This window comes from Lithobates pipiens, unplaced genomic scaffold (assembly GCF_037356315.1).
Source record: "Lithobates pipiens isolate NorthernLeopardFrog02 unplaced genomic scaffold, aLitPip1_a1.2 Scaffold_18, whole genome shotgun sequence".
Taxonomy (NCBI): Eukaryota; Metazoa; Chordata; class Amphibia; order Anura; family Ranidae; genus Lithobates; species Lithobates pipiens.
The window spans coordinates 22596787-22609265 of record NW_027507758.1 but is presented as its reverse complement, the minus strand read 5'-3'; the positions used below and the strand labels follow the sequence as shown (position 1 = coordinate 22609265).

Below are 12479 nucleotides of genomic sequence, written 5' to 3'. Positions count from 1 at the left end.
TCCTGCGCTCAAATTTTTTCCAGTCGGAATTCCCGACGGAAAAAGTCCAATAGAGCCCACGCACGATCGGATTTTTCGACAATATAATCCGATCTGTATGTATATATAACGAGGGTTGCGCTAACTTTACTTTTTATTATAATACCGTACTTCCAAAGACATGTTTGATAGAATCTAAACGGAAGTATGCTATCAAACATGTCTTTGGAAGTACGGTATTATAATAAAAAGTAAAGTTAGCGCAATCCTCGTTATATATACATACAAATTAGATTGACTCACATAGTGATATTTCTATACTAGGTTGCAGCAAACAGATAACATTTTAAATTGTGTATTCCTAGTGCGCCGGCAGTCCATTTGTTCTTTTAATATAATCCGATCGGACCTTTTCCGTCGGAATTTCAGACGACGGAAAAAATTTGAGAGCAGGATCTCAAATTTTAGGACCAAAAAATCCGATCAGACTTTTTCTGATCGTTTGTAGAGAATTCCGATGTGACAAAGTGCCACGCATGCTCAGATCAAATTACGAGACCAAAGCTATTGGCTACTAGCCTCAACGTGGTCCCGTCATAACGTTGCCGATATTCAGCTGCCACTGGAGGAAAATACAGGGGATTGGTACCAATGTATGCCACCCCTCTTGTCCCAGTTCCTTTTCTTTCTGCTGCCCAGGTCCCCCTGTGTGCTCACCTGCTCCCCCCCCATTTGTTTTAGGATGACGAGTGGGGAAGAGGCCGATTAATATGTCACAAAGGCATATGTGTTGGAGCTTTGAGGGGCACACCCTAATGCAATAGGCTTATACCTGAGCTGTTATCTAGAAAAAAAGAATAACAAAAAACAACTATAACCAACTAAAAGAAAACCATTGATAAAATGAAAGGTAGGCTCCACTCAGATCTAAAAATTAGACCTTAAAATGCATCCAGACTTCCCTAGGTTCTTGCTTCCAATTGAGAAATAACTGTACGTAAATACACCAACCCACTGCTTAGAGTCAGCTTATTGCTGCTTATTTGTAGGCTGCTCACTATTGCTTAAAGCGGAGCTCCACCCTAAAGTGGACCTTCCGCTCATTGGAACCCTCCCCCCCCTCCGGCGCCACAATTGGCACCTTTCAGGGGGGAGGGGGGTGCAGGTACCTGTACAGTACAGGTATCTGCACCCACTTCCGGCATAGATATCTGCAGAAAGTACGCCCCTTTCCACAGAATCGACGCCCCTTTCCGAAAGTCCCCCGCTGTCTGCTGGGAAACACACGGATCCCAGAGACAGAGGGGACCATCCTTATTGCGCAGCGCGACTCGCGCATGCGCAGTAGGGAACCGGGAAATGATTCCCATACCCAAGATGGCGGCGGCAGCACCCGAGAGACGATCGAGAGATCGGCTTCGGGTGCCGACATCGCGGGCGCGCTGGGCGGGTAAGTGTAATTATTTTAAAAGTCAGCAGCTGCAGTATTTAAAAAAAAAAAACTGCGGACTCCCGCTTTAAAATGCATCTAGACTTCCCTAGGTTCTTGCTTCCAATTGAGAAATAACTGTACGTAAATATACCAACCCACTGCTTAGAGTCAGCTTATTGCTGCTGATTTGTAGGCTGCTCACTATTGTTTAAGCCGGCCATACATGGATCAAATCCCGGCTGGTTCAGCAGAGACTGGCCAAGTTTCGATCCATCTATGGGCATGCTGACTGTACCCAAGAATGTTACATTTTCTGCATGTGCTTATTGCCAGCGGCTCTAGCTGCTAGCAGTAATCACTGTGCTCTCCCAGCAGGGATGGCTTCCCACGCCACCCCCCCTTTCGTTGGTAGAACACAAAATAGTTCCATAGGAGGGATTACAATTCCCCCATTAATACAGTCAGTGGTTGCAGGAAAGAAAATGGCGTAATCAATGGCCTACCTTAGTTGGACAGATAGAAACCTCAGAACATCATGGAGTTGATTTACTAAAGGCAAATAGACCGTGCACTCTGTGAGCGAAGTTGCTCCAGAGCTTAGTAAATGAGAGGGATCTCTGTTGGCTTCCATCATCCAATCATGTTCAGGCAAAAATGCTGTTTGTTTAAAAAATCTTCCTTTCATGTGATTGGGTATTCATTGTAAAGTGAATCTTTGTCTCATTTACTAAGCTCTTATTAACAAAAATGATTGTGGTCTGAAGCACCAAGAGAGACATGCTTCCATTCCTGACTATACATACAAAGAAAGGATAGATTGGTCATGGGACTTTTTATGAGGCAAATCACTTCTAACATGATATATTAGGTACACATGATTTCAAATTTATTTATTATAATTGGACATTACATAGTCCTAAATGTACAGTGTCTCACAAAAGTAAGTACACCCCTCACATTTGTGTGAATATTTAATTATATTTTATCATGTGACAACACTGAAGAAATGACACTTGACTACAATGTAAAGTAGTGAGTGTACAGCTTGTATAACAGTGTAAATTTGCTGTCCCCTCAAAATAACTCAACACACAGCCATTAATGTCTAAACCGCTGGCGACAAAAGTGAGACACCCCTAAGTGAAAATGTGGCCAAGACCATACAGAGGTTTAACAGGACAGGTTCTACTCAGAACAGGCCTTGCCATGGTCCACCAAAGAAGTTCAGGTCACGTGCTCAGCGTCATATCCAGAGGTTGTCTTTGGGAAATAGAAGTATGAGTGCTGCCAGCATTGCTGCAGAGGTTGAAGGGGTGGGGGGGTCAGCCTGTCAGTGCTCAGACCATACACCGCACACTGCATCAAATTGGTCTGCATGGCTGTCGTCCCAGAAGGCAGTTTCTTCTAAAGATGATGCACAAGAAAGCCCACAAACAGTTTGCTGAAGACAAGCAGACTAAGGACATGGATTACTGGAACCATGTCCTGTGGTCTGATGAGACCAAGATAAACTTATTTGGTTCAGATGGTGACAAGAGTGTGTGGGGGCAACCAGATGAGGAGGACAAAGACAAGTGTGTCTTGCCTACAGTCAAGCATTGTGGTGGGAGTGTCATGGTCTGGGGCTGCATGAGTGGTGCCGGCACTGGGGAGTTACACGAATGCCGACATGTACTGTGACATACAATGTCACATGCAAAGCATGATCCCCTCCCTTTGGAGACTGGACCGCAGGGTAATTTTCCAACATGACAACAACCCCAAACACACCTCCAAGATGACCACTGCCTTGCTAAAGAAGCTGAGGATAAAGGTGATGGACTGGCCAAGCATGTCTCCAGACCTAAACCCTATTGAGCATCTGTGGGACATCCTCAAACAGAAGGTGGAGGAGCGCAAGGTCTCTAACATCCACCAGCTCTGTGATGTCATCATGGAGGAGGGGAAGAGGACTCCATTGGCAACCTGTGAAGCTCTGGTGACCTCTGTGCCCAAGAGGGTTAAGGCAGTGCTGGAAAATAATGGTGGCCACACAAAATATTGACACTTTGGGCCCAATTTGGACATTTTCACTTAGGGGTGTACTCACTTTTGTTGCCAGCGGTTTAGACATTAATGGCTGTGTGTTGAGTTATTTTGAGGGGACAGCAAATTTACACTGTTATACAAGCTGTACACTCACTACTTTACATTGTAGACAAGAGTCATTTCTTCAGTGTTGTCACATGAAAAGAGAGAAGAAAATATTTACAAAAATGTGAGGGGTGTACTCACTTTTGTGAGATACTGTACACGATGGCAGATTTCAAATACAATAAATGGACATGTTGAAATGAGCTGATACATAATAGATTGACATGATAACAATATGAATTCATTTATGATTCCAGTATTCGTATACATGATGTTGTTTCGCAGATAGAGATACACTATATTACCAAAGGTATTGGGACGTCTGCCTTTACACACACATGAACTTTAATGGCATCCCAGTCTTAGTCTGTAGGGTTCAATATTGAGTTGGCCCACCCTTTGCTGCTGTAGCAGCTTCAACTCTTCTGGGAAGTCTGTCCACAAGGTTTAGGAGTGTGTCTATGGGAATGTTTGACCATTCTTCCAGAAAGCACATTTGTGAGGTCAGGCACTGATGTTGGATAAGAAGGCCTGGCTCGCAATCTCCGCTCATCCCAAAGGTGTACTATTGGGTTAAGGTCAGGATTCTGTGCAGGCCAATCAAGTTCCTCCACCCCAAACTCGCTCATCCATGACTTTATGGACTTTGCTTTGTGCACTGGTCCAAATCATTTGGTGGAGGGGGGAATATGGTTTGGGGTTGTCTTTCAGAAGTTGGGCTTGGCCCCTTAGTTCCAGTGAAGGGAACTCCTAAGGCAAGGGTAGGCGACCTCGGCCCTCCAGCTGTGGTGAAACTACAAGTCCCATGAAACATTGCAAGACCCTGACAATCACAGGTATGTCTCCTAGAGGCAAAGGCATGATGGGATTTGTAGTTTCACCACAGCTGGAGAACCACGGTTGCCCCTTAGTTCCAGTAAAGGGAACCCTTAAGGTGTCAGCTTACCAAGACATTTTGGACAATTTAATGCTCCCAACTTTGTAGGAACAGTTTAGAGATGGCCCCTTCCTGTACCAATATGACTGCACACCAGTGCACAAAGCAAGGTCCATAAAGACATGGACGAGTGAGTTTGGGGTGGAAGGAACTTGACTGGCCAGCACAGAGTCCTGACCTCAACCCAAAAGAACACCTTTGAGGTGAATTAGAGTGGTGACTGTGAGCCAGACCTTCTCGCCCAAAATCAGTGACTGACCTCACAAATGGGCTTCTGGAAGAATGGTCAAACATTCCCATAGACACATCTCCTAAACCTTGTGGACGGCCTTCCCAGAAGAGTTGAAGCTGTTATAGTTGCAAAGGGCGGAGCCAACTCAGTATTGAACCCTACGGACTAAGACTAGGATGCCATTAAAGTTCATGTGCGTGTAAAGGCAGGCGTCACAATACTTTTGGTAATATAGTGTACATGATTACATAAAATATAGCACACAAAATTTTCTAATATCCTATGACTCTACACATTTCGTGGATCCTTGTCCACTTCACCAGAAGTTGATGCAAGAAAATTATAGGTTAGCTCAAAATTAAGCCCAGCAGCCTAGTGAGCAGATGTAGCTGGAAAACATCTATCCTGGTTGGCTGTGGCAGGGTGACCCACACAGGCCAGAGGGACGAGCATTGGAAAAAATAAAATTTTTCCTTTGCTCCTTTCTGCTGGTGGGTTATCGTGGACAGCTTCTTAGCCCCTGTACACACGGTCGGACATTCCGACGGAAAATGCCCGATCGGACCGTTTTGTAGGATAATCGGACCATGTGTGGGCTTCATCTGACTTTTTCCGTCGGAATGTCCGACCAACAAAGTTTGAGAGCTGGATATAAAAATTTTCCGACAACATGATCCGATCTGACTTTGTCCGTTCGTTTGTAGAGAATTCCGATCGGACAAAGTGCCACGCATGCTCAGATCGAATTCCTAGACCAAAGCTATTGGCTACTAGCCTGAACGTAGTCCCGTCGTAACTAAATAACGTCATCACGTTACGAACGATCGGATTTTCCGGCAACTTTGTCCGACTGTGTGTATGCAACACCAGTTTCGGACAAAATCCGACGGATTTTGTTGTAGGAATGTCTGACCGTGTGCACAAGGGCTAAGACTATTGATCTCCACATACCAGTGTTGGCTAGATGTGCCACTATCAATTTATACACTCCATGGATCTGCACTATTTGGAGGCTTGGTCTGCCCTCTAGTTGTCCCTCTGGCCTGTGTGGGTCACCCCGCCAGAGCCTCCAGGATAGACGTTTTTTGACTCCCTCTGCTTACTAGGCTGCTGGGTTTACTTGTGACCTGACCTATATTTTTCTTGCATCAGAAGCCGGGTTGCAGAGGCCATGTAACCACCTCCTGTGACGAAACTCGTAGGTGCGTGCTTACACAGCAACCGGATGTAATGTCAGGACAAGAAGTGGAAGTGCCATTTGTTACTTTGTCCCAGGGGGTGATATTACACTATTGGAGGCATTTCTCTTTTTTTTATACAGTGCCTTGCGAAAGTATTCGGCCCCCTTGAACTTTTAAACCTTTTGCCACATTTCAGGCTTCAAACATAAAGATATAACATTTTAATTTTTTGTGAAGAATCACCAACAAGTGGGACACAATTGTGAAGTGGAACGAAATCTATTGGATAATTTAAACTTTTTTAGCAAATAAAAAAACTGAAAAGTGGTGCGTGCAAAATTATTCGGCCCCTTTACTTTCAGTGCAGCAAACTCACTCCAGAAGTTCAGCCAGGATCTCTGAATGATCCAATGTTGTCCTAAATGACTGATGGTGATAAATAGAATCCACCTGTGTGTAATCAAGTCTCTGTATAAATGCACCTGCTCTGTGATAGTCTCAGGGTTCTGTTGAAAACGCAGAGAGCATCATGAAGACCAAGGAACACACCAGGCAGGTCCGTAATACTGTTGTGGAGAAGTTTAAAGCCGGATTTGGATACAAAAAGATTTCCCAAGCTTTAAACATCCCAAGGAGCACTGTGCAAGCGATCATTTTGAAATGGAAGGAGTATCAGACCACTGCAAATCTACCAAGACCTGGCCGTCCCTCTAAACTTTCAGCTCAGACAAGGAGAAGACTGATCAGAGATGCAGCCAAGAGGCCCATGATCACTCTGGATGAACTGCAGAGAACTACAGCTGAGGTGGGAGAGTCTGTCCATAGGACAACAATCAGTCGTACACTGCACAAATCTGGCCTTTATGGAAGAGTGGCAAGAAGAAAGCCATTTCTCAAAGATATCCATAAAAAGTCTCGTCTAAAGTTTGCCACAAGCCACCTGGGAGACACACCAAACATGTGGAAGAAGGTGCTCTGGTCAGATGAAACCAAAATCGAACTTTTTGCCCACAATGCAAAACGAGATGTTTGGCGTAAAAGCAACACAGCTCATCACCCTCAACACACCATCCCCACTGTCACACATGGTGGTGGCAGCATCATGGTTTGGGCCTGCTTTTCTTCAGCAGGGACAGGGAAGATGGATAAAATTGAGGGGAAGATGGATGCAGCCAAATACAGGACCATTCTGGATGAAAACCTGTTGGAGTCTGCAAAAGACCTGAAACTGGGATGGAGATTTATCTTCCAACAAGACAATGATCCCAAACATACAGCAAAATCTACAAAGGAATGGTTCACAAATAAACGTATCCAGGTGTTAGAATGTCCAAGTCAAAGTCCAGACCTGAATCCAATCGAGAATCTGTGGAAAGAGCTGAAAACTGCTGTTCACAAACGCTCTCCATCCAACCTCACTGAGCTCGAGCTGTTTTGCAAGGAAGAATGGGCAAGAATTTCAGTCTCTCGATGTGCAAAACTGATAGAGACATACCCCAAGCGACTTGCAGCTGTAATCGCAGCAAAAGGTGGCTCTACAAAGTATTAACGCAAGGGGGCCGAATAATTTTGCACGCCCCACTTTTCATTTTTTTATTAGTTAAAAAAGTTTCAAAAATCCAATAGATTTCGTTCCACTTCACAATTGTGTCCCACTTGTTGGTGATTCTTCACAAAAAATAAAAATGTTATATCTTTATGTTTGAAGCCTGAAATGTGGCAAAAGGTTGAAAAGTTCAAGGGGGCCGAATACTTTCGCAAGGCAATGTACATGTGTTAAATGGCATGAGAGCTGGATAAAGGAGTTGGAGGTTGTGTCTAAATTCCGGAGGTGGAATTTTATCATTATATACGCTATTGCCAGTCACGAGAATGAATGGCAAGAGGGTCTGGTGAGTGATATTCTAAAGGGAGTTGGGACCTGCACATTCAATTTGGTGGTGGATTTATACTTTATTATCTTCATGGAGAAGAGACAAGGCACTTTTTTGGCACTTTATGGACATTTGTTTGAAGGACTCATTTATTTATTTTTATTTTTTTTCTATTGTATCATTTGCACTACTGTGCAATATTATTGGGCATTTAACACTGATGGGTTTTCACCTTTTTTGGATATACAGTGCATGCGGAAAGTAATCACAGCGCTTCACTTTTTCCAAATTGTGTTTTTTTTGCAGCCTTATTCCAAAATGGATTAAATTCATTATTTTCCTCAAAATTCTACAAACAATACCCCACAATGACAACGTGAAAGAAGTTTGTTTGAAATCTTTGCAAATTTATTAAAAATAAAAAATGAAAAAAATCCCATGTACATAAAAGTATTCACAGCTTTTGCCATGACACTCGGAATTGAGCTCAGGTGCCTCTTGTGTCCACTGATCATCCTTGAGATGTTTCTTGAATGGAGTCCACATGTGGTAGATTCAGTTGATTGGACATGATTCGGAAAGGCGCACACCTGTCTATAGAAGGTCCCACAGTTAACAGTGCATGTCAGAGCACAAACCAAGCCATGAAGTCCAAGGAATAGTCTTTAGACCTCTGAGACAGGATTGTATCGAGGCACAGATCTGGGGAAGGGTACAGAAACACTTCTGAATGAACATAGTGGCCTCCATCATCCATAAATAGAAGACGTTTGAAACCCCCAGGACTCTGCCTTGAGCGGGCCACCCGGCCAAACTGAGCGATCAGGGCAGAAGGGCCTTACGCAGGGAGGTGACCAAGAATCTAATGGTCACTCTCACAGAGCTCCAGCATTTCTCTATGGAAGAAGAGAACCTTCCAGAAAAACAACCATCTCTGCAGCCCTCCACCAATCAGGCCTGTATGGTAGAGTGGCCAGATGGAAGCCACTCATCAGTAAAAGGCACATGACAGCCTGCCGTGAGTTTGCCAAAAGGCACCTGAAGGACTCTCAGACCATGAGAAACAAAATTCTCTGGTCTGATGAAACAAAGACTGAACTCTTTGGCCTAAAAGGCAAGTGTCATGTCTGGAGGAAACCAGGCACCGCTCATCACCTAGCCAATTCCTTTCCTTCGTTTTTCAGCGGCAGAAACTGGGAGACTAGTCAGGATCGAGGGAAAGATGAATGCAGCAATGTACAGAGGCATATTCTTGATGAAAACTTGGCTCCAGAGCGCTCTGGACCTCAGACTGCAGCAAAGGTTCATCTTCCAACGGGACAACCACCCTAATCACACAGCCAAGATAACAAAGAAGTGGCTACGGGACAACTCTGTGAATTTCCTTGAGTGGCCCAGCCAGAGCCCAGGCTTGAACCCGATTGAACATCTCTGGAGAGATCTGAAAATGGCTGTGCACCCTCACTTCCTTTCCAACCTGGTGGAGCTTGAGAGGCCCTGCAAAGAAGAATGGGAGAAACTGCCCAAAAATAGGTGTGCCGAGCTTGTAGCCTCATACTCAAAAAGACTTGAGGCTTTAACCACTTCAGCCCCGGACCATTTTGCTGGTCAAAGACCAGACCACTTTTTGCGATTCGGCACTGCTCTGTTTTAACTGAGAATTGCGCGTTCGTGCAACGTCCTTTTCCACAAATAGAGCTTTCTTTAGGTGGTATTTGATCACCCCTGCGGTTTTTAATTTTTGCGCTATAAACAAAAATAGAGCAACAATTTTGAAAAAAACGCATTATTTTTTACTTTTTGTTATAATAAATATCCCCCCAAAAAAAACTTTTAGGCCGATATGTATTCTTCTACATATTTTTGGTAAAAAAAAATCGCAATAAGCGATTATTGTTTGGTTTGTGCAAAAGTTATAGCTTTTACAAAATAGGGGATAGTTTTATGGCATTTTTATTAATATTTTTTTTTTTTTTACTAGTAATGGTGGCGATCAGCGATTTTTATTGTGACTACGACATTATGGCGGACACATCGGACATTTTTGACACATTTTTTGGACCATTGTCATTTATACAGCAATCACTTCTATATAAATGCAGTGATTCCTGTGTAAATGACACTGGCAGTGAAGGGGTTAACCAGTGGGTGGCAGTGTAGGGGTTAAGTGTTCCTAGGGGCGTGTTACTAACTGTTGGGGGCTGGGCTTTCATTTAGTGAACACTGATCTCTGCTCCAATCACATGGAGCAGAGATCAGCGTCACTAGTTGCTAGGCAGAACGGGGAAATGCTGTTTACAACATCATTTCCTCGTTCAGCCGCCCCGTGAGATGATCGCGGGTATGCCCTCGGCGATCGAGTCCGCGGGACCCGCGATCGGACTCATGGGGGTCCCGACCGGCGCACTCGCGATGGCAGGGCGGCATTAAAGATCGGACGTACCTGTACGCCAATATGCCTGCCCATGCCATTCTGACGACGTACATCGGCGTGCGCCGGTCGGGAACTGGTTAATTGGTGCCAAAGGTGATTCAACAAAGTATTGAGCAAAGGCTGTAAATACTTATGTACATGGGATATTCTTTTTCCGTCTTTTATTTTTAATAAATTTGGAAAGATTTCAAGCAAACTTCTTTCATGTTGTCATTATGGGAAATTTTGAGTAAAATAATGAATTTAATCCATTTTGGAATAAGTCTGTAACAAAACAAAATGTGAAAAAAGTATTTAGTTTTATTTTCATAGCCTATAACTTTTAATCACATTGTATATGATCTGTTGTTGGTGCAGTTTTTTCATTCTTTGTCAACTTACATCATTCAATGTTCATTTCAGGTATCAGCTTCCACGAGCAGCCACATGTGCCGCCATTGGCCTCTCTCCTGACCACAAACCCAAAGCACTTCATATGCGGCTACCACCACTTTCCAGTCCTACACCTTCAAGAACCAACGTAAGGAGGGTCAGCCGCGGGCCCCCAAAAAGCCCAATGGTCCTATCCCGAACACTCAGCGCTTCTCCTCATAGCCAGTCCCTCTCCAGAACTGAAAGCCCATCTCCATCCCGACAGAGAAGACCAGTTGCCACAACTTCCCGAGTACACCCTCCTCCTAAACTTCCGTCCCGGCCGCAGGTCCCGGGAGAGTGCCCAGCAACCCCTGCTGTCACAAGGAAGGGACAGAGACTGAAGGTCCAAGTGCCAAACTTGGCAACCAAAGCACAGCAGGGCACTAGTAACGCCAGAGGATCGGGCAGATAATGGGGTGGCAGCACGGGAAAAAAAACGGTGAAGAGCCGAATCTGCCGTCGCTCTGGCTCAGTCAGGGAACATTGTGCTTCATTCAAACCTGTAATACGCAATACACACATGCTAGAGACGGATCCCACAAGCAGGAAAGCATTTCTAGCCAGGGGGCGGCCATTTTCTTTTTTTTTTTTTTTTTTTTCGTTTTGGTTTGGCAAGGCTGGGTGTATCTACAACATTTCTCCGAATGAATGCCAGTAAAGCACTATAGATTATCCACCCTAAGCCGCTAACTCGGATTCTGCGGATCTCCAGCTAAAGGGCACAATCATTGTTCGGCGATAATATCGTCATTGCCTTGGTGCTGTCTCACACCAAGACTTCTCGGGAGCAGATCTCACATACAATCGTTGTTTTCCCGAGACATCTATTGGCGCCAAGTAACTACAGACTAAATATATTCCTTATGTACGCTGGTGTACTATAAACATATAGTATGTGTTAATGCTATGCATACAGACATAATAAAAAGGCATTACAGGGCTTTAATGTATCGAGTCACATGACCCAGGGATACCCCAAATTCCGACATGATAGAACAAGCACTATAAAATTGTCCTAATGGTCATTTTTTTTGTTTGCCCTGTCAAAGGTTTTGTAAGTATTTTTGTGGGGACGCAGTGATATTTAAGAGACCGCTGAGTTCCAGAGCTTAGTTGGGAAAACACAGCTGTGACCATCGCACTCATATCACACTTTTAATTAGAAAGCACCTCGATATTCCATAGCGCAGCACAATGTGTCCGTAACTTCAGATTTGGGAGTTGTCATGTCCTAGAAGGAGAAGATCTTGAACTGAGCAGAGATTCATGGGGTCCAAGGACTCAACCAATCTGTTTACACGTTGCAACCAGAATGTATAAGCCCCCCACACCTGTATCTAGCCGACCCCACACGCATGTCATGGGGGAGGTATCACAGACCGATGGAGGACTGGAGGTCTCTTCACCTCACACAGCATCACAGATTGTGGGGAAGAGCATACTATATAATGCTTCCTATTACATGAAATCATTCCATTATGTCATCAAATAAAGCCTGCTATCTAAAAGCTGGACTCTGACTTTCTCTGAAAAAAAAAAGACTGAAGTATGGGCACAGGGTGAGAGAGGAGTGTTGTATGCGATGGGCACAGGGTGAGAGAGGAGTGTTGTATGTGATGGGCACAGGGTGAGAGAGGAGTGTTGTATGTGATGGACACAGGGAGAGAGAGGAGTGCAGTATGTGATGAACACAGGGTGAGAGAGGAGTGTAGAATATGATAGACACAGGGTGAGAGAGGAGTGTTGTATGTGATGGACACAGGGTGAGAGAGGAGTGTTGTATGTGATGAACACAGGGTGAGAGAGGAGTGCAGTATGTGATGAACACAGGGTGAGAGAGGAGTGTAGAATATGATAGACACA

General features: G+C 44.4%; 1 protein-coding gene across 3 annotated transcripts in view; it reads left to right on the top strand.

Moving 5' to 3' along the window:
* TTBK1 (tau tubulin kinase 1) overlaps positions 1-12124 on the top strand; it is a 145140-nt gene extending 133016 nt beyond the window's left edge. For all 3 annotated transcript variants that reach the window (XM_077485463.1, XM_077485464.1, XM_077485465.1), the window contains one exon: positions 10605-12124. In XM_077485463.1, coding sequence (XP_077341589.1) covers positions 10605-11028 — 424 coding nt within the window. In that variant the 3' untranslated portion in view covers positions 11029-12124. The remainder of the gene's footprint in view (positions 1-10604) is intronic.
* The last annotated feature ends 355 nt before the right edge of the window (positions 12125-12479 follow it).